Source organism: Calonectris borealis, chromosome 15 (genome assembly GCF_964195595.1).
Source record: "Calonectris borealis chromosome 15, bCalBor7.hap1.2, whole genome shotgun sequence".
In the NCBI taxonomy this organism is placed as follows: Eukaryota; Metazoa; Chordata; class Aves; order Procellariiformes; family Procellariidae; genus Calonectris; species Calonectris borealis.
This window is the reverse complement of record NC_134326.1, coordinates 22,048,806-22,068,562: the sequence shown is the minus strand read 5'-3', so window position 1 is coordinate 22,068,562 and position 19,757 is coordinate 22,048,806. Positions and strand designations below refer to the sequence as shown.

Here is a 19,757-nt window from a genome sequence, read left to right as displayed (position 1 = left end):
CGCTCCTTGCAGAGCGCTGCTGGCCCGAGAATCGAGGCAGTTGGCTGCGGTGACTCCTTCCCTTCCCTTTGCAGCGGGAGGAGCGAACGAACCAGCTCTGTTGTGGCCTTTCTTTGTGTTTTATCCGAGTAACCTTGCTCACAAACCCAACCCAGCTCCAGCCCAGCATTTGCTTCCTGCCCCTTTGGACCAGTCAGCGTTAGATTTGCTTCCAGGCGTTTTCTTGAGCATCTTTGAGAAGACATCCAGTAAAACAAGGAGGGAGCTCTGCGAACAGATGGAAGGAGGTGCATCTTGTGTTTAAGGAAAGGGAGAAAAGGTGCCTTATCTCCACAATGAAGCCCTGATGAACGTGGTTGGCATGTCTGGGAAGAGAGCTGGGAACCGAAGCGCTCCGGTGAGTCCACGCTGGCGATGCAAAGGAGAGGCTGAACAACAGGCAGGGCCCGGCGCTGTCCCAAAAACATTCTCAGGGTAGGGTTTGGGTTTTTTTCTGTTTTTTTTGTTTCCCAGGGATTTCAGAAACCCTTGCCATTATTCATGCCCTGTGCTGGGCTCTTGTCGCAGAGGCGGGCTGTGCGCGGCCACCGGATGCCCTGCATGGACCAGCCCAGCCTCCGAGGTGGCTGCTCCCTTGCAGAGCCCTGCAGTCTGGTTTGCATTATGGGTGAAGTTTTTAGCAAATTACTGCTCCTTTCTGCTCCGTTTCCATCAAAGAATGGGCAGAGGCCGCCCAGCAGTCTGAGGACAGATCTTTTTTTTTGAATAGAGCACAGATTTGTGTGGTTTTGGTTGGTTTGTTAACACACGCTTGGCCCTTATCAGGCTGCTGCTCTGCATCGTTTGCCTGGCACCTCTGTTGGGGGATTTACTGCTGTCAGCTTGGGACGCGGTTCCACCCAAGAAGGGTTTCAGAGGAGCTTTTGGGGGTTTGGTGATGCTGAGCCCCACCAGATGCTGTGGGCAACGTCTGGGGTGCACTCAGGTGGCCTTTTTGGAAGGAAATTTGGGAGAGGGGTGAGAGCTGCCGCAGCTCGGGGGGCTCTGCGGGGAAGGGGGGATCAGCTCGCCCCATGGCCTGGAGCAGCCCCGTTGGGATCCCCCCCCAAGACTGGGGTCAGATGTTACATGCAGGACTGCGCTTTGCAGGGAGGTGGATTTTGGGGAACCCCTAATTACCCTCCCCTGTAAAATGAAATAGGGTTTTCTAGCCGAACAAGGGAGAGCCTGGCTCTGAGGCCGCGCAGGACAGTGGCAGCAAATGCAAGAGAGGAGGGAGAGAACCAAACCACAAGATGGTTTCCCATTAAACCCTCAAAAACTCAGTGGCAGCAAATTGTGCCCCAAAATTTTGTACACCCAGCTGTCTCCAGACAGGGGGTAACGTATAGGCAGAAGCGGCCGTGCCTGGGTTTGAGTCCTCTTGCATCTTGTGGTATACCACGTGTAGGGTTTGGTCTATCGAGGGAAGTCGAATGAAAATGCTGTGCGACATCTTTTGTTACACACGTGCTTCCTGCAGTGCTTTAAATCCAGAGCTGCCCAAAATGGGAGCTGCCACTGGTAATAGTAATTCTCTTACTTGCTGCTCTCCTGATAAATATGCTAGTGAAGCCTGACATTAAGTCATTTTTGATTCAGGAATACAACTTAATGGCTAAATAAATACCCATTTATGGGTATTTGGCTTATATGGCTTATCTTTTACTTCTATGACATCTTGCCACCTTCTTGGAGAAGACTATAAATCAGCTGATACTTGTGTAGAAGTAGGCGGAAGGCGGCTGTTGTCTCAGTGCCCTGCTGTCAGCCTGCGTTAGGATGAAGGTGCCATCAAGACTGATTTGGGGCTGGCAGCAGCCCTGGGGAGGTTGGAGCAGCCCCCGGGCTCCTCCCCACCGCGGCCGGGGGGACCTGCCCTGCCGGAGGTGCTTGTGTTTGCAAAAAGGTGTTAGCTAAATCACAAGCGTTGGATGTATTTAAAGCTTAACTCATGCAAAGCTGGGACCTCAGTGAATGTCATGCGTAAGTGGTTTCCTTGTTAAATCTGGCAACAGGGTATTTATCAGGACTTGCTTTGGAGCTCTGCACTTTTTAGTGGTTTTGAAAATAAGAGGGGGAAAAAAAAAAAAGCATTTTATTGATTTACCTAGAAAATATGTTTAAAAGACCTGTATTCCTTGTGGGGCAGCCAAGCTAGTTAAGCTCCCCTCATTTCAAATATTCTTTGCTTCCATTTTTTAAACAAATATACTGATGTGTGGAATAACAAGTGTAAATTATTTTCCAAATTAAAACAATTAGTCTTACAAACATTAAAAAAATCATGCCTGATCAACGTCGCTGTTTTGTGCATGTAAGAGAACTGCAGAAGCTATTTGCTTTTAAAAAATGAAGAAAAAACTACCAACTAGTAATGAAAAAGTAGTTTTGGGGTTTGCATGTGGTCATGCACCAAAGGGGAATTTGTGTTGGACAATACTGAAATAGCTTTTTTCAAAGAAAGAAACAGAGAAAGTTATTAGCAAAGGATTGTTAATAATCATGTTCATGTTGAAAAACTTGTATTTATTTATTTTTAAGTGCAGGGCTGTTCCCCTCTGCAGCAATCCCATCCCCTTCCAGTCAGACCATCCACGTGATATTTAGTTAAACATGAAGCTATCGTGATTTTAATGATCTTAATGCTTAAATACGACAGCTCCTGGTAGGAACGTTTCCCACGCTGTGTCGTGCCGCAGGCTGACACGATGTCGAGGTCTCACACCGGGACCCCAGAGGTCAGGGCAGATGCAGGAGGCGTCTCCTCCAGCCAAGGGCTCGTCCAGGCTCACAGCCATTGCAGTCGGTGTGCGCGCGGGATGGTTCCTCGCATGACCGATTTCATACGTAGAGTCTATCTCTTCACAGGTATTTAAATGCTGTTATTTGGAAGGTCAAATGATTACTGTAGCAGAGGTGGTATTGGATGGAGTAGAAGCTTGCTTTTTTATAAGGGCTTCTGGTCCTTCTGCACTGGACTTTAGGGGAGAAGGAGGGGGTAGCAGTAATTGGGGATAAGGACGAGGTGACTTCTTGTCCCAGAGCACTTCTTGTACTCAATTCATTTGCAGTTAGCGCCGGTGGTCCTCAGCTGCTATTTAGAGGACTCACATTTTGTTTCTCAGTCCCTCTTCTCCCCTTTTCCTTCAGCTGGGAGGCTCGGAGGAGCCACAGCAACCTGGCTGCCTTTCTCCACTTTCCTTGTGACGGGTCTGGCAGGGCGTGCTTGGCCACAGCTTTTGCCAGAGCTTTCTTCTCATACAAAAATGTGCTGAGGAACCGCATCGCCAGCAGACACTGTCCCGCTTGCGAAGATTTACAGCGTAGCCTATAGGAAAGGAGGGTCCCTGCTCCCTGGCTGCACTGCAAACCACGCCGCCTAATGACCCAGGGCCCTTCGCAGGGATACTAAAATATTGCCGTGCTCTTTTGTTCTGACACTTTCCTCCTTTTAAAATGTAAGTTTTTACCATTTTTCGAAACCACAGAGACAGAGATTGAAGGCAGCCCTTTGAATTTGTTAAAATTTGACTGCAGGGTTCCTTCCGACCCCTGTGCTAATTTTTAGCAGAGCAGGAAACATTAAAAATAACCATGAGAGAAGATTTCCCAACTCAGAAGGATTGTCCTCTTAATAATCTCTGGCTTTGTTTTCACTAGATATTTTCCCCCCTAAAATTCCTGTAACGCTGCTAGGGCAAGTACATCCCTGCCAGCAGCAGTAATGGCACCAGAGGAGGAAGGCAGAGGGCCAGTTAGCCAGGCTGGCACCTAGGCTTGCTCTGAGCAGGGGTAAGGGATGTACAGGGGAAATGCTTATTATTTATTGGATGAGCTTTTGCATGTGAATCGGAGCTTGCAAGCTCCACGTCTTCCCACTTCGGTGAACCTAAAACCGTTCCCAAGCCTCCAGCTGCTCTCAGCCCTGGGTGAATTTCCCTTTTGCAATGAGGGGTGACATTTTGGTGCTACATCTCAAAACTTCTGAGCTTCTACTGCGAAACAAAACAAAAAAAAAATCAAAACTTGTTTTAAAATGTATCTAAATGTAGCCCCTTCCTCTGAAGCTGAAACGTTGCATGGCCAAACCAAGGCATGCAGCAAGAGTGCATGACGTAGTAACAAGCTCTGTTCTAGCCCCAGTGTTTTATCTGACTTGTGTCTGCATTCTCAGCATCATTGTATAAATATATGTCATTAAATAATACTTGTTAAATAATTGTTAATGTATACCGTAAAACATATATCATTGTATAAATAACGTTCTCACCCAGGCGATGGCAGCGGGGATGCACCATGGTTTGGGTCACGATGCCCGCAGGAACACCGACTGCTTACGTTACTGTTTGTGAGGGCTAAAACCAAGGCGAGTAATTGCAGTTACCACTCACCCCTGCTCTGTGTTGCCAGCTTCTCCCGGCCTGGCAACCTGAGGGCTCCAGATGTTCTGGATATATTTTCTTTATCAAACTGACAGCAATGTTTCCTCTTTTCTCTTCAAACGTGGAGGGTGCCCTGCAGAGCCACGTTGGCCCGGCGCCGAACGCAGGCGGTCCTTAGTGGTGCGTGGTCAGAAAATGAGATCTGAGTTCATTACAGCTAGAAGTGGGCTCTGACATCCACCGAACCATGTTGGCTGGAACCACATCAGTGTCGTCTTCCTCAAAGCACCTGGGATCGATGGGTTTTGTCCCGCTTGGCCGGTGCGGTGATGGTTTTGGTCAGAGCCATGTTTCAGGGGAAGTTGATTGAATTTTCTGTCTACCTTGTCTTAAAGCATCGGGTTTGTGTTAGGCAGAAAGTTCATCCCCTCTCGATGTAGTGAGCATTTAATTATGTGAAGTGTGATCACTGTGTGTGTGATTCGGAGCGAAAGGCTTGTAATCGAGAGTGGTCAAAGGCATAAGTGAAATTTATCCCTGGACAAAAAGCACAGCATGAAGCCACTGCGATGCTTTCTCTTACTTGGGCCCTGTAATGGTGTGTCCAGAAAACTCACCTATTTCTTACGCTTTGTGCTGGCCATTTAAGTGGAAGTGATTTTTGTCCTCCCAAAATGAAAACTTCTATAGAGGTGGTTTTTGACTGGGGGAATAGGGCACTACTACTTGTTTTCCTGTTCCTTAGTTATCAAATAAACTAAAGGTTCCTTCATCAGAATTCAAATAAAAGACAGTGATGATGTCAACATATGGGTTCCTGAAAGTTGCAGGCGATCAAGTAAGCAAGGCCAGATTTCGGATGCTCTCTCCTACTTTACACATGCAATCCTCTGGCTGCTCTCGGAAACCCTGCCTTTGCTCGCGCAGACGTTTGGCTGGGCAGGTAGAGCAGAGTCAATTAAATCTCCAGGCCAGACTAACAAAACATTTAAAAGTCTGACTTAGTCTTGTCCATTCAGTGGTGTGGCTGGCCGAGAGCCCCTTTGAAAGCCTGATGGATATTGTTTCTCTCAAGCGTTAAATGCTTTCCCTCAAACAAACATCCTTTGAATAGGCCATTGTTTTTCCTTCTGGATGTCCCTTTGTGGATTGATACAAGAATAGCTAAAAGCTGATGAATTGGTATTGTAAATTTAAAAAAAAAAATCCTTGGGACTTCTACTCCTTTGAGAAGTTGAATGTGCTGCAAGGTCTCTGCTCAGGTCCCACATCTTGTCCTCTGGAGGTCAGAGCACTGCATCAGGAGCTTCAGGGGAACCATCTCAAACAATCATAGTTTCAGGAAAGATGCTCCATGGACCTGACGCCTTTCCCAGGTGTTATAATGTAAGGAATCGAGGTGAGATAAAGTGTGGAGGGGGTGTTAGGGGAAGAAGTAGTAGTTTGGTTGTGACCTGCAAGCTTTGCATTAACAAACGCAACTGCATTCATTTATATTTTTCATTACTGCTACATAGCGGTTGTGTACTGGTAGTTCCTTATGAGAAACAATACACATCATGTGAACAGTGTAACCTACGTTTGGTCACTTCAGAAATCTTGTGTGTAAAGAAATCCCCATTTATTTTCAGGTGAACATATCTTGTTCAGGTCCCGTAGTCTTTATAACAGAGCTACCGATGCCCTGCTCAGGATTCAGCCACCTGGATTTACCTCTTTTTCCTAATAGAGCTGTGTGTGTCCCACGGTCTCATATCCCAAGCCCCATCACCACAGCCACTGCAGCCTGATTTATTCCTTATTGATGGCCAGAGCTGTGAGCTGGAAGGATGCTATTTCTAATGTAGCCATTGGGCTTCTCTTACACTCTTGCTCAATTTCACCATCACAGATTTAAGCTGAACTAAAAAAAGTTCACCCTAATCGGTTCCCTAAGAAATGCAGAGAACTTGGATGCATTATCGTTGTGTTATATAATAGTCCAAACTACGTTTGGTTTGGTAGGTTTACAGGGCTGTAACGCGGGAAGATGTTTCAGCCCAGCACGTCTGCAGAAGGAGCCAGGAGGACGTGCGTGTGCCGCATGCACGTGGCCACGCTGGGCAGACGTAGGAGGGAGCGGGTGCTGATCCCAAGGTACCGTTTTGTAAGCGTAGCCCTGGAATTTGCAGCAGGCAGCGAGGAGAGCAAGGCTGGGTCGTGTTTGAGACCGCAGGAGCTGCCGGCCGTGCTGCAGCACTGGGTCAGGCTTTGCCACGGGGACGGGGCAGGGACGTAGTGCCCGCTGTTCGGCACAGCCCACGGCTCCCTCCGGAGCGGATCCTCGCCCAGCGCCGCACGTGAGCACGTGTTGGAAATCTGGGGGTGGAAGCAGGTGTCCGAGAGCTTTGCTGACTCACAACCATCGTGCCGTGTCTCCTCAGGAATGGTTTGCAGGGCTGAGCCTTCGTTGGGTTTAAATGAGGAAAGGTTTTAAGTTCTCAGGCAGCAGGTCGTGGATGGAAATGCAGTTGTTCTGGGATTTACTGTAACTGTTGAGTTTTGAACTGCTTCTGTTTGTACCTGTGTGCCAGCTCCAGCTGGCTTTGTCCGTGGGCCTTAGAGCATCTGTGGTTCCTCTCCCCACGTGCATCCTTTCTCAAAAGCAAGGTTTCCTATGGCCCAATACATTCAGTGGCTTCGTGTTAATTAAGGGCTGCATGCCAGAAACGATGGGGAAATAACCATTTATCATGTCGATTTACTGTGCGCTTCTGCAGCAACCCCAGAAAGGGGAGACCTGGGGAAGAACTGGGGTGACTAAGTGCTTGGTCCTGCAAATAAAAGCGCATTTCCAGCTTTAAATCACTATAGATGAGCAAAGCACGTGGGTATCGGCCCACGGGGCAGACGCGCCCTTCCTTCCTCCATGGCAAGACACCCCTTCCCATCAATGAGATTTACCGTTATGGACTGAGGGTGATGGCTGATCCCCACATCTTGGGTAAAATGGTAGAGTTTCAGCAAGTCCTTTTGATAAAACAAATGGTTCAGGTCTGAGATAGATGTGAATCGCTCCCGAGACCTGCTCAGTTTAACCAAATCAGACATGTTTGACTGCTGCTCTTTTAGAGTCTTTAAAAACCTCAGGGAGTCCCGAGCGCTGTGCCAGAGCAGTGTCACCTTGTCCCTGTCACTAATCCTGTCGCTTCCTCTCACGCTCCTTTATACTCTGCAAATTTTTGACGCCTCTTACTGTCCTTCTGTGAAACCTTCCTGCTGGATTGCATGGATGAAGGATTAGGTGTATAAGTAACATAGCCAAAGATTGTACTGTACATAAGTAGAGCCTCTTTCAGAGCATGACTGATATTGCTATGTTTGTAAATTGATTTTTTTTTTTAATTATTATTTCTTTTTTAATAATACTGTCTTTTCCTTCCCTTTTCAGGGGCCTCTTGGTTTGGATGGCAAACCAGTAAGTAGCACTGAGTGCCAAATGTAACATGTCTTTATTCACACTGCTTTGCAATAGATAGGCAGAATCTCCAATATTATTCATCTATTACTACATATATAACTGTTTAGGAGACAAAATTGTATTTAGAAAAAATATTCTGTGGTCTGTAACACATGCAAGTTTAAACTCTGAGCCAGAGCTGGCCGGCACAGCTAGAGGTGAGCTTTTCTTTACCTGTCAGCTCATCTCGGCTGCTTCTCCCCCTCCTGCGCCAGCTCAGCTCGGAGACTTTGCAGATGGGCTGCAGACCGAATTTGGGAAATAAACTCCAGTAGCACCTTGGAAGAAGCAAAATCAGTAATCTTGCTTGAGTGCTCCTGGCACTACAAAGTGGTATTGTAAAAATAATTATTCCCAAACTGGGTTCATTTGCCTCCAGAGGAGCCCAGGTGGGAAGTGCTTGAGAGCGCCCTGTGCCCATGCAATACTTTGTGGAACAGCCTAGACTTCATTTTATGAGCTGTTTGCTTGACTTCATTTTTGCTTAGAAGCCCTTTGGATACTCAGGTGCTCCATCCTTTTCTTACTTACTTTACAGAAACACAGACTTTTTTATTTTTATGCTAGCTGAACACTAGCCAGCTCCAATTCCTTTGGCTGGATGGTTGCTGCAGGAGGTCACAGCTCTCTACGTTGTGTCCAAATCCCACTCTATTCCACCACTTTCACTAGAGGGCATCATCGGAAATCTTTTCAAGCTCTGGTCCTAAACCAACTGTGATTTTCAAAGTGGGCAGAAGTCATTCAATCTTTGCAATCAAAAAGTTACTCCAGATACTTATTTCTAGCCAGTTGAGGAGTATTTTGTAATAACTGTTTGTTGCTGTGGTTGGTTTTTATCCTACCCGTGAAGATAACAAATGTGAATGAAAAGAAATCTAGAAATAACGCATTAGAAAAGAAAAAATCCCAAGAAACTGTGGAAGGCCAGCTCACGCTGCTGTGTTCAGGGCTTGGCTTTGAATTAGCAAAACCCCGTGATGGAAGAGCAGCGCAAACCCCAGCAGCACGCTCCTGCGCCCGCTGCCCTTGGCATGCACGTGGATGCAAACGGCTGCGAGCTGTGCATGTGCACCAGGCAGGAGCGAGACCTCTGGGTGAGAGGCAGGGAAAATCTCAATGAAAAAGCAAACTTACCAAACGGCCAAACTCAAACCAGACTGTTCATGATCTCTTCTATGAGAGCAAGGGGCCAGCAGCCTTGCTTAGAGCCAAATTAACAGCAGGAGGGCTGCTGCGTGGGGGTGCAGATGCTGCTGCTGTCGGCCTCTCTGCTGACCTTCCCCCACTGCATCCCACCGGGTCCCGCTTCGGCAAACACCCTGAATTGGGCTGAACCCCAAGATTCAGTATTTTTCTGTGCCAGAAGGAGGATGCAGAGCAGGCACATCAAAGCGTGGCTCTGCGGCTTCTCTTTGGGGCTGCAGCGTGTCTCTGCCTGCCTGTCTTACAGAAAGCTGCTTAGAGGGAAGATGACTTATGTCTTCAGCAAATAGGCCAAAGAAAGCAGCCCATCCTCCTTGTTTATTTCAAACAGATGTATAATTGTTGTAATGATATGCTGAGCATGTGTTTTTCTAGAAGTGATTTAATACTTCAAGAAATCTCTTGCATCTATTTAGAGTCACGTGTTTGCGAGCGGATGTCATGCTGCCTGCCCTGCCCTGGTCCTTCTCCCATCCTCTGTCCTGGCAAGAGCAGGCAGGACCTCGCTGGGGCTTTTCAGTAGCGTGCTGCTCATGTGAAGCAGTATAACTTAAAATAATAGCATATAACTTAAAATAATAGCAAACGTGGCTCAGGTTTGTGAATTGATGAGTGCATTCTCCTTGGTTTTGATATTGTGTGTATTGGCAATTCTGCCGTTTCTTAACTCGGATCCTTTTCCTGTATTTCCAGGGACCTCCAGGACCAAAAGGGGAAAAGGTAAGGACTGCAGTAACATGTGGCTTTGGGGGAAGCAGCTGTATGTGCTCCTCCTGCTGTAATTCTCTCCGTTCAGGTTACCCCAACACGCCAGCATGACATTACCACTGGGTTTTGTTGGGACGTGGAGCCGTGATAGCAGGTTCTCGGGTTGCTTTTGGATGAGCCCTGGGAAGGGGAGGGCAGAAAGAATTTGCAAAGATGGAGGAGGAATAACCATGGCCTTAAAGCTCATCCATGCTGCAGGGCTCCTGCTAACCCCTTAAGGGTTAGGAGAGTGGCATACAACTCTCTTCTTGCTTGCCTCCAAGAGCAAGGCTGTGGGCTCTGTGTTTGCATGACATCCTCCCATGAAATTAGAGCAGCCAACGAAGGTCATTACTGTACTGAAAGTGATGTTAATCCTCGCATGTGTAGGACATAAGCAGTTGCTAGGGGAGCCTTAGAGTTGGAAACAATCCGCTATTTCTGATTTATTATCTGTTTCATCGCCTGCCAGGGCAGAATCTTTCCCTATTGTGTTGTCTCAAGCCCTTCTCCTCACTGGTTTTGAATACGTTAAGCAATAGGACTCTTGCCGCTTCCCTTGTGTGCCGTTCCCGCGTCCAGCTGACCCCGCGCTCGGTCCTTCGTGGTTGAGATTTGATCTCTAATCGCTGACCCTTGCTTTTTTGCCTGACATGCAGGGTGAAGCAGGGGACATTGGCCCAAGGGTAAGTAGTGACACGGCATGTTGATTTATTTTAAAATCTGGTTGGGTTTGGTCACTGCACAAAACAAGGCTTCGTGCAGCTTTTTCGCTACGAACTGAGGTGTGGTAACAGTTCTGGAAACGTTTAATTTTGCCATTGGAGCGCTTTGTGGTGGTGGTTTTCCTAACTTTGACCATGGGGAAACAAGAGTTGAAGACCTTGAGGTACCTCATGAAGGGTTTCATTTTACTGGGCTTTTCTATCCCCGATTCCCTCTCTAGTGTCAGAGACAGACTCCATGTTTCTCTTGAAGCTGTGCTCCTTATTTGTTGGCATTAGAGCACCAGTACGCGGTGGTAAGACCCGGTGTCCCAAGGAAAGGCCCGGCATGGTGTTGAGCTGGATGGAAAGTTCCTCCTCTCCTGCTGAGCTACCTGCCTGGGAGCATAGGCTGCCTTTGATTGAAAAGAATGGGTTTAAAGTAACTGTATAATGAAGAAAAACTGTTTTGGCGGTGGCAGCGGTAACACGAAGTCTGGGATGCTGGCATGTGGGCCCCGCGCAGAGGCTGGATTCGGAGCTGGCACCCAAGAGCCGGCTGGTAGGCTTAGATGCGGTTGCTGGAAAGGTAGCCAGGACCTCAGTGGTTAACGTCAGGCAGAGATGCCTCAGAGCCATTTTTCTTTTTTCCCCTGGACACTATTAAGTCACTTTTTGAAGTTGGTGTCATTTTCTGAAGCAGCTCCCAATCGCCTTGGGTGCCTTTGGAAATGTCACCCTCGGGCTCCAAAAATTTCTCTGATAGATTTATGCCCTGCATGGCTGAGGAGGGGCTCGGCGTAAGGTCTCAACCTTGTCCAAGTGCCCACCCACATACTCAGCAAAGGCTTTAAGAGGTGGTTCAGCGGCACATGGGCACATTCACTCCTTGGCCGGGGCTGTGGATGACTTCGGGGCTGGCGACTCGGGCGATGCCGGAGGAGATGCTCAGGCTCCGAAGCCCCTGAGGTCTGTGCTGCCAGATAACGCGGGAACCCACCTCCTGCCGCAGCTCCTGTTTGCGCTGCGGGAGATGCTCTGGGGACGGGCTCCGTCTGGACTCGCAGGGGCGGGTGCCCGCTCCAAGGTAAAACTTGTCCTATGGTTTAATCTACCGATAAAAATGCATGCTTTTTTTTTTCCTTCTGACCTGCATTTGTCCAAATTTTGCTTTACTTTTCCATTTATTTATGTCTTGTTGCACAAGAGTAAGAAAAAGGCTCACAAACAATTTGGGAGGAAAGGGAGAGAAAAGTCTGGCAGAGCCATGCCACAAGTAGGTCTAACTGGTGCCTGGCTTTGAAAAGAGCTTCCTTTATGTCTCCAGACACTCAGGGTTGTGGATTGGATGTGAGACTTCTTAATACCATCTGGGCCAGATTAATTTTATTTTCTTAATTTCATCTATCTTCCTCCTCCAGTTTCAGTGGTGGCTTTGTTTAGCTGATTTTGAAAGATGTGTCGCAGCAAGTCATCGCATCAACGGGAGGATAAATAACTAGGAATATATCCAGTGCCACCTCCCTCGTAAATGTGCACGTCCATGGGTGGTGGAGTGGGGATAGCGTGTGTCAGTGAACACAAAAATATTATCATTAGGAATGATAGATTAAAAGAGAATAATGCTTGGGGCGGCTTTGGAGGGACTGTCTGCAGTGGAAGTGAGATGAAGGCAGTGAGGGATTAGCTACTGAATATGTTTGTGTCTGCGCTGCTTCTCTTTCTGTCTCCAATAAACACCTGCCGCCAGCGTGGACAAAAAAAAAAAACACCAACCACAAAAAGAGATTATTGCACATGTGAGTGTGCCTTACACAGATGCTGGAGGGTGATTTTGGAGAGCTGAGGAAGGGGTTCACATCGGGTTGTCTTAGGCACCGAAGCTAATGCTTGCAAATGGCATCAGGGAGGCTGTTGCACAGCCTCACCTAACCAAGGTGGAGAATAAACATACTCAAATATACTGACAAAATGCATGTAAGTGTATTTACAGGGAGAAACCAAGAAAAGATTCCCTTTGCTTTGGGGAGGAAAGAGAGAGTCGAAGCAGGATGCTGCTGCGGATGGGACTGCTGTGCCCTGATATTTGTGCTTGTATTTCTCTCTTAAAACCAAACATATTGCTACACCTCTGAAAAGGACTGTTTTTATAAGCCAGACTCGCTCCCTGAGCCGTCACTGGGATGACCGCTCTGGATTTCTTACCTTAGCTTGGGTGATCGTGTTCTTACTGACAGTTCAGATGGTTAGACAGATGATGGGATTGATGAATTTTTGCACGTCTGGGCTAGCGGATGCACAGTGCCTGTGGCAGCAGCGCCGGATTTGCTCTCGAGAGGGAGAAAAGGGGCTTCAACTTGTGAGAGAAATGCTCTTCTCTCCTCTCAAGAGGGAGAAAAGGGGCTTCAACTTGTGAGAGAAATGCTCTTCTCTCCAGTGGCCCATGCAGCGTGCTCCTGCTCCACGGCCAGCGCCGATGGAGATGGCACCAGTAATGTCTGCACCTGTATCCCGAGCTGCTGTGGGACTAAATGCTGGCCGGCCACGTGGCTGAACTGGCTCTAGAGCTACAGCCTGGCGTTTAGATAGAAAAGTAGCTTTTTTTCTCTCTTACTTTTTGCAAGAAGATAAGTGCTTGCCAAGCTCACGTTGCAGATAAAAGCTCAGCACGGAAAGCGTCCTGCAGAGCTCACAGTTAACAGAGAGATGTATGGATATTTTATTTTACTTTTGCTTTGCTTTACTTTTGCTTTGCTTTGCTTTACTTTATTTCTTATTTTGGAACATTATGTTGAAATGGCTAAATCGAGTACTCTAAAGCTGGAAATTGCCGATGTTCAAGGTTTCTGTGCTCTAAGACCCCGCTGCTGCACAGGGTCAGACCCAAAGGCCAGTTAGCCCAGTGTCCCGTGACCAGATGCATCGGGAGAGTGTCAACATGGAGCAGGAATGTGTAACTCCGACACGCTGAACTGCTTTCCTGGAGCCTGGTTATCCATGGCCCGGATGTTTCTTGGGCCAGAGATGGTGCCTCTGTATTTAATAGCCCTCAGGGCTGTTCATTTTTCATGGGCCCATCTGTAACAGGGATTGTTTAAAATTGAATGTGCGATCGCTGGACTTGGTGGGACATGGTGTGTTTGGCCTCGGAGCAAATGCAGATTGTCATTTCACACGGAAGCAGATAGGGCTGGGCTTGGGAGGTGTTTACTTGGATGGTGCTCAGCAATCTGAGGGATAAGAAAAAAGTTTCAGTTCCTGTCTGCTCCTTGGGCTCTTCTGAAAATCCCACTTAATGCTCTTGTGTATCTTCATGCACACAAGAAGCCATAAAACTAGGTCCTTTGGGTCTCCCACAAACCCCTCTGCTCGCAGGAGAGCCTTTCTGGTGGTTTCTGTAGTATCTGGAGGGCCTGGCCGAACACAAGGGCTTTGTGTCCCCATTAATTTCGATGTGGCATCATCTTGGTTTTTGAAAATCTCCGGATTTCAGCATTGTTCCTCCCCAAAATGGCTGTATTTAAGTGAGGGCTGAGCTAAAGCCTCTCTCTACAGCTTGAAAAAAATTCTTGGGAGGGGTTTATTTTCCAGAGTTGATTAGTTTTTTCTATCTGACTACTTTTCCCCTCCTTTTCTGAGATAACTGTGTTAAAACATCTGTGCTCGATGTACTTGTGCACACTTGCTGCTAAGCCCATCCTGGGAGGCTGGGCAGGAGGTAGGCTTGCCTATGAAATATTTATCCCAAAATTGAGTTTTGGGGTTATCTGTTATTTGTGTGAAAGTTTTAAAAGCTCCCTGGGCAATTTGGACAAGAGGTTTGTTTCTTAGAAACCTTCCAAAATCCTCACAAGGATGAGCTATGTGTTCCCACGGGGCTTCTCGTGGCTTTGCTCCATCCCTTCGGTCCTCCCACGGATGTGGCAGGGACGGACGGGGGAGAGGGAGACGCAAGCAGTGTCCTGAGAAAGGAAATGTCTTACTGCTTCTCCCTAGATAGATAAGTGGAAAGGCTAAAAGACAATAGCAATGACTACTGACATGGTCTGAATACATTGTTTTTGCATCATATAAATCTGAGAGATTTATCTGCATTTTGCAGGCTGGGGAATACATCAGTATTCATTTTAGCCTCTGAAAAAAAAAAAAATATTTGGTCTCAGGAGAAATGCTGGGATATATCCCCTGTGGGGTTTACTGGAATAATGCTCTTTATTCTGCAGAAAGCCCTGCAGTAGGGGAATCCTCTGTGCCCCAGCTGCTTTGAATGTCCTATTGTGCAGTAAACTAATGAAAAGATACTTGTTTCCCTGTGTCTGTTTACTGCCTACCAAGCTCCAGTGTATCCAGAATGTTAAAACAACCACTGTTGGCTACCTAGATTATTTCCTCGTGCATCAATTAATTATCAAAGAAAAATTATTATATATTGTTACAGCCTTTAAAACTCATTCTTCTGCTGTGCTTTCATCTTAAATTCTTGCTCTTTCCTCCTCTGCCTCCCACTTTACCTGGCTAGATGGTTTTTCCCCGGCTCAATCACGGATTTCTGGCTAACGATCAGCTTGTCTTTAGCCGGCGAGTGCTCAAGGTAGACATACCGGATCTGCTGCCACTGGTTTGCTGTGATTCTTTGAGTTGCTTTTGTTTCTTCTTTCTGGCTGAAAGTGCACTATTGCTATTTTAAATTGCCACTACAGAGGTGCTTGTTGGGAGCGCGCTTGAGTGAAACCCCATTGGAATTTAGGGGGAGTTTTGTCAAAGTGGAGAGACATAAAAGCGATGGGGTTTAGCATTTGGTCCTTTGTGAGACTTGGGAATCAAGCAGCAAAGTCCTCTAAAAGCTCATATGAACAGTGCTGGTATTGTAAAGTAAAATGCATTAAAACTAGAGTTGTCTAAATCCTCGTACTCTAAACGTGATGTTTTAATTAGGCAAAATTCAGTGGGAGACTCTTGACCTGACATAATTGGATGCAGTGTTCAGTATTTGCAATAGGATTTTTTTTTAAAACTATGCAAGTGATTTAGGAGCACAGATCTTGTTGAAAGACCGTGGGGTTTGTGCTGCTAAGTCACTTAAGGACTTCTGAAAATCCCACACTTGTCCCTGATTTGAGGGTGGACCACATATTAAATACAGTCCTCATACTGCCTCGGTGGTAACCCTTCCAGATGTTGCTAAAAGATTTACGAGACTGCCTTTCCGTGAGGCTTTCCATTGTGCAGCCACATGGATGTGCCCGGCCACGGCCCCGGGGCTGGGCTGCGGCAGACGGCGGGGGGTCGGGAGCCGATAACGGGGCGGCGGAGCCCCGCGAGGTGCTCCCCTCCGAGCGGGCACCTACCAAACCTTCACAATCACACGGAGATACAGCTGCTGCTTTTTTCTTTGCATCCAAGCAATGCAGGGTTTGAGCTACGCTGGATGTTAATATATGACCTGTATTTAAAGGATACTACTAAGTGCTACTTTTTTTTTTTTTGTGGGTTTTTTGGTGTGGTCCACTAAGCTTCGGAAGTGTGTGCATGCTCCGTGCCAGCATGTTGTTGGGTCTGGGTTATTTCTGGGTGCTGTGGAATTGGTGGTTTCCATGCAGACAGTCGCTGGGCAAGGGCCTAATGAGATAAAACCTCATTGGAAGGCATTGAGCAAAATCCTGGTTAAGGAACTAGACCCAAAGGCCGTGAAGCGGCCATGAACTCCCAGCATTCCCAATGGCAGCTGTAATTAAATTCCTCCGGGACAGCGGAGGCCAGGGTGCTGATGGCCCAGGGATGCAGTGCATGTGTCACGGGCACCCCGCGGCCACCACTTGCCAACGCCGCTTCATCTCACCATGTCTGTGTGAACTTCTTCCAGGGCGATCAAGGTCAAGATGGAGCCACTGGCCCCCCTGGTCCGCCAGGACCCCCAGGTGCCCGGGGGCCTCCTGGTGACACGGGAAAAGATGGCCCAAGAGGACCTCCAGGCCCCCCTGTAAGGACGGGAGATGCGCAGCGAGCACGTGCCGGGCAGTCCTCAGCCCAGCGAGGGAGAGGAGGGTGAAGGGTGTCTCCTTCCCCGGTGCTGCCACCCCAACCGCTGGGTCCCCAGCCTGGGCCAGCGGTTGGGCTCTGATGGCCGCTCGTACAGCAGAGCTTTGGGGCATGGGGCAGGGAGCAGGAGGGGACCTTCCATCTTCAGTTTTGGAGCAAAGAGTTAGACCGGAAGCACATATTTGCGGGTGCTGGTTGTAACTCGAAGAGCCCGGAGGAGATCTCTTCCCTGATCTGTAGCCTTCAGATGACCTGTTGCAAATCTCCAGATCACTGGCAATTCATTTAATAAAAAAATAGGCTGCAAGGCAATGCTACTGAATGCCCTAATTATCGCTGAACGTTTTGGAGAATGAGGGATAATAGTTTCAATGTTGGCCTTTTTATTTTTGCAGGGTTTCAAAGGCGAGCCGGGAGAGGACGGCCTCATGGTTAGTACTGCCCAGAAGCATCCGTGCGTGCGTGGCCCTTGCCCCCCTCGCTTTACATTGCCCTTCAGCTCTCTGCAGCAAGTGGTTTTGTGTCGTTGCTTACAGAGGCCAAAAAAAGCCCATGGGAGATTATAGATGCCCTAACATGGATGTTTGTCCAGGGCTGCCTGGGCCCTGGAGAACAGAGGCCAGTCTTTGTCCCCTCGGCTCCTCTGGAGGGATGTGCTGCTCCTGTATCCCTACTTCCGTCCCTCTGAAGCATGCTGGCATTGTAACTCCAATTCACTAAGGTCTGGGTTGGATAAAAAGGTGCTTATTATGCATAAAATACACAAGCCGTAAAAGAATATTTATTATTTACTGGGAGCACAGAGAATTTGTAAGGGAAGATGAGAAGTTGGCATCTGCGTCATTGTTCTTCATGGGAATTAAAGTACTCTTAGAAATGTTTTTTATCCTGTTACACTCTATTGTCAAACAAGTATACCAGCTACTCTTACATTCAACAGGGTGCCAGGGGACCTCCAGGACCAAAGGTGGGTAATAAGTAATTTCTTACCTATCCAATTTTAACACAAATTCTTGAAATATTGCTACATAAGGGGGGTGGAGATGAACATACATATTTCGCACTGGCCTTGTACTCATCTGTGTTGGTCAGATACAGAATTTCTAAGGTATCAAATTAGCCATTGACTTGGAGCTGCAAATGTCTGTCTGAATGTGTCACCTACACAAAAAGCACAACCACTGCCCATGTTAAACAGGGGTGGAGGGAGCCACAGGGGGCTGGAAGCTGGTGTGCTGTGGGACTGTACTCGTTGCATTGCGGGGGGGATAAAGAAGATCAACACAAGCTGAGTATTTTAACTTTACAATTAATTTTGAGTATCTGTACAATTGATCTTATTTTCTGTTGTGTCCTTAAACTTCTTTCTTCTCTGTGCATGATGCTGTTGAAGGGTGAGCCCGGCATCCAAGGGAAAAAGGTAAAACAGTGATTCTTTTGCTTTGCTTTGCTTGGTGCTCGACTAGGGAAACCATTGCCAGAGACTGATGGAGAAGCCGTGGCCGTGGTATCCGTACCGAGCCCTTTCTGGGTTCCCCGGGGTTTCTCGCACATGCGACCCCAAAGCACGGGCATGGCTCTGCCTGCAGCCTGGTTTTCATTACCACAAGCAAGCCAGAAGCTGCAATCACATCTGCCCAGTAGACAAAGAATAAAATCGCAAATGCCAAACAAAGCAGTAGGTCTTGAGCCCTTTCGCTCCAATAATTCAAGCTGAACCAAGAAGCACCCGGAGGCTGTTGTCTGCCCACGGGCCCCCATGATGGGTTTGAGGTTCCTGGGGTGGGCATCGCCGCACAGCACCTCGGTCTCCTGGGGATTGCCAGCTCTCTTAAGGACCGGCACGCTGCTTGGGTCGGGCAGATTCATGTGTCCGAGCTCTCCACGTTTTCTTCTCGTGGTGCCATCAAGTAGTGGATAAATCGCTGCCCTCAGCTGAAGCCAAAGCGCTGACAGGGCCCAGCCTTTCCCTCTTACTGCTTTGCCCCAAAACAGACGTGGCCATGGGTGTTTTTCAGGCAGAATTTGGCTTAAAAATTTCATAACTGGCCAGTAAAATTGACATCTTCAGCACCTACGAAGTGCTTTTACTCCAGAACAATGAAGCATGACAAGTGAAACAAGAAAATCTCCTCCCGGCAGATGGGCGTACTGATGACGTGTGGTGAAGTCCGTGAGGATGGGTGGCTGCTTGCAGGAGGGGACCCAAAAAGCCTAAAAGGATTAAATATCTCATTTCTATTAAAGGTGGGAGAGCACCTTCCCAAGGGCCTGCTGTGAGCAAATTCTGGGAGATGCCCATATCCTGCCCCGGGAGCAGGGGAGGCAGAGGCAGAGCTGGGTGGGACCATGCTGGAGCCTCCTGGGCTCCTTGCTGCAGCTTTCCCCCAGCCTCCTGCAAACCTGAGTGGGTCTCGGGTCTGTGCAACGCTCAGTGGGGTCAAATGACGTGTTGGATCCTAACGCTAAGTGCGTACAAGCTCTTTGTGTTTCACTTTTTATATTTTATTTCATCAGGGTGATGATGGGATCCCTGGGGAACCAGGACTTATGGGCCCTAAGGTATCTTCTGCTCTGTATCCATCTAATGTATGTGCTTGGCAGTGTCTTTTGCTATCTGGTTTCTTGGCACAGTATCAGTTGGGCCAGGCTGAGAAGCACATTTCTCCCCTGACATGGGAAAAGAACAAAAAAAGAGAAAGAGAAGCATAACCCTCCCCTCTGCCACGGTAGCTCTGCCCAGAAGAAGTTTGCAAACGCAACTTGTTGACTATGGCAGAGAATTGCCGTTCAGGGGCTCCTCTTGCAGAAGTAAATTGGGGAGTGTTGCTGGGGGTGGCCTGGAGCTGGGGTTCGGGTCGCGGGTTTGCACTGCCCAGGTCAGGGTGCAGCGGGCTGTCCACGGGAGCCTTCTCCAGATGCTGCGGTTTTGGGGCTGAACATACCACCCCCAGCCAAACTGTTAAGCCTGAAAGCTTCATTTTTAGCTCAAGAACTCCCCTTTTGCACCTAGGCAATGTGACGTATTTCAGGCTAAAAGCAGAGCTTTGCTCACTCATGTGTGCAAAAGTAAAGATAAAGCAAGAAAATCATAACCTGAAGAAGTCTGTTCTCCATCCTACCCGAATAGCGTTTGTC

The 19,757-nt window shown here is 48.0% G+C and overlaps 1 protein-coding gene across 1 annotated transcript in view; it reads left to right on the top strand.

The window, feature by feature from the left end:
- Nucleotides 1-19,757, top strand: part of COL23A1 (collagen type XXIII alpha 1 chain) — a 41,737-nt gene that overhangs the window by 8,530 nt on the left and 13,450 nt on the right. Inside the window, exons 2-9 of the mRNA XM_075164856.1 lie at nucleotides 7,855-7,881; nucleotides 9,823-9,849; nucleotides 10,536-10,562; nucleotides 16,444-16,560; nucleotides 17,015-17,050; nucleotides 17,560-17,586; nucleotides 18,013-18,039; nucleotides 19,137-19,181. Coding sequence (XP_075020957.1) covers nucleotides 17,048-17,050; nucleotides 17,560-17,586; nucleotides 18,013-18,039; nucleotides 19,137-19,181 — 102 coding nt within the window. The 5' untranslated portion in view covers nucleotides 7,855-7,881; nucleotides 9,823-9,849; nucleotides 10,536-10,562; nucleotides 16,444-16,560; nucleotides 17,015-17,047. The remainder of the gene's footprint in view (nucleotides 1-7,854; nucleotides 7,882-9,822; nucleotides 9,850-10,535; nucleotides 10,563-16,443; nucleotides 16,561-17,014; nucleotides 17,051-17,559; nucleotides 17,587-18,012; nucleotides 18,040-19,136; nucleotides 19,182-19,757) is intronic.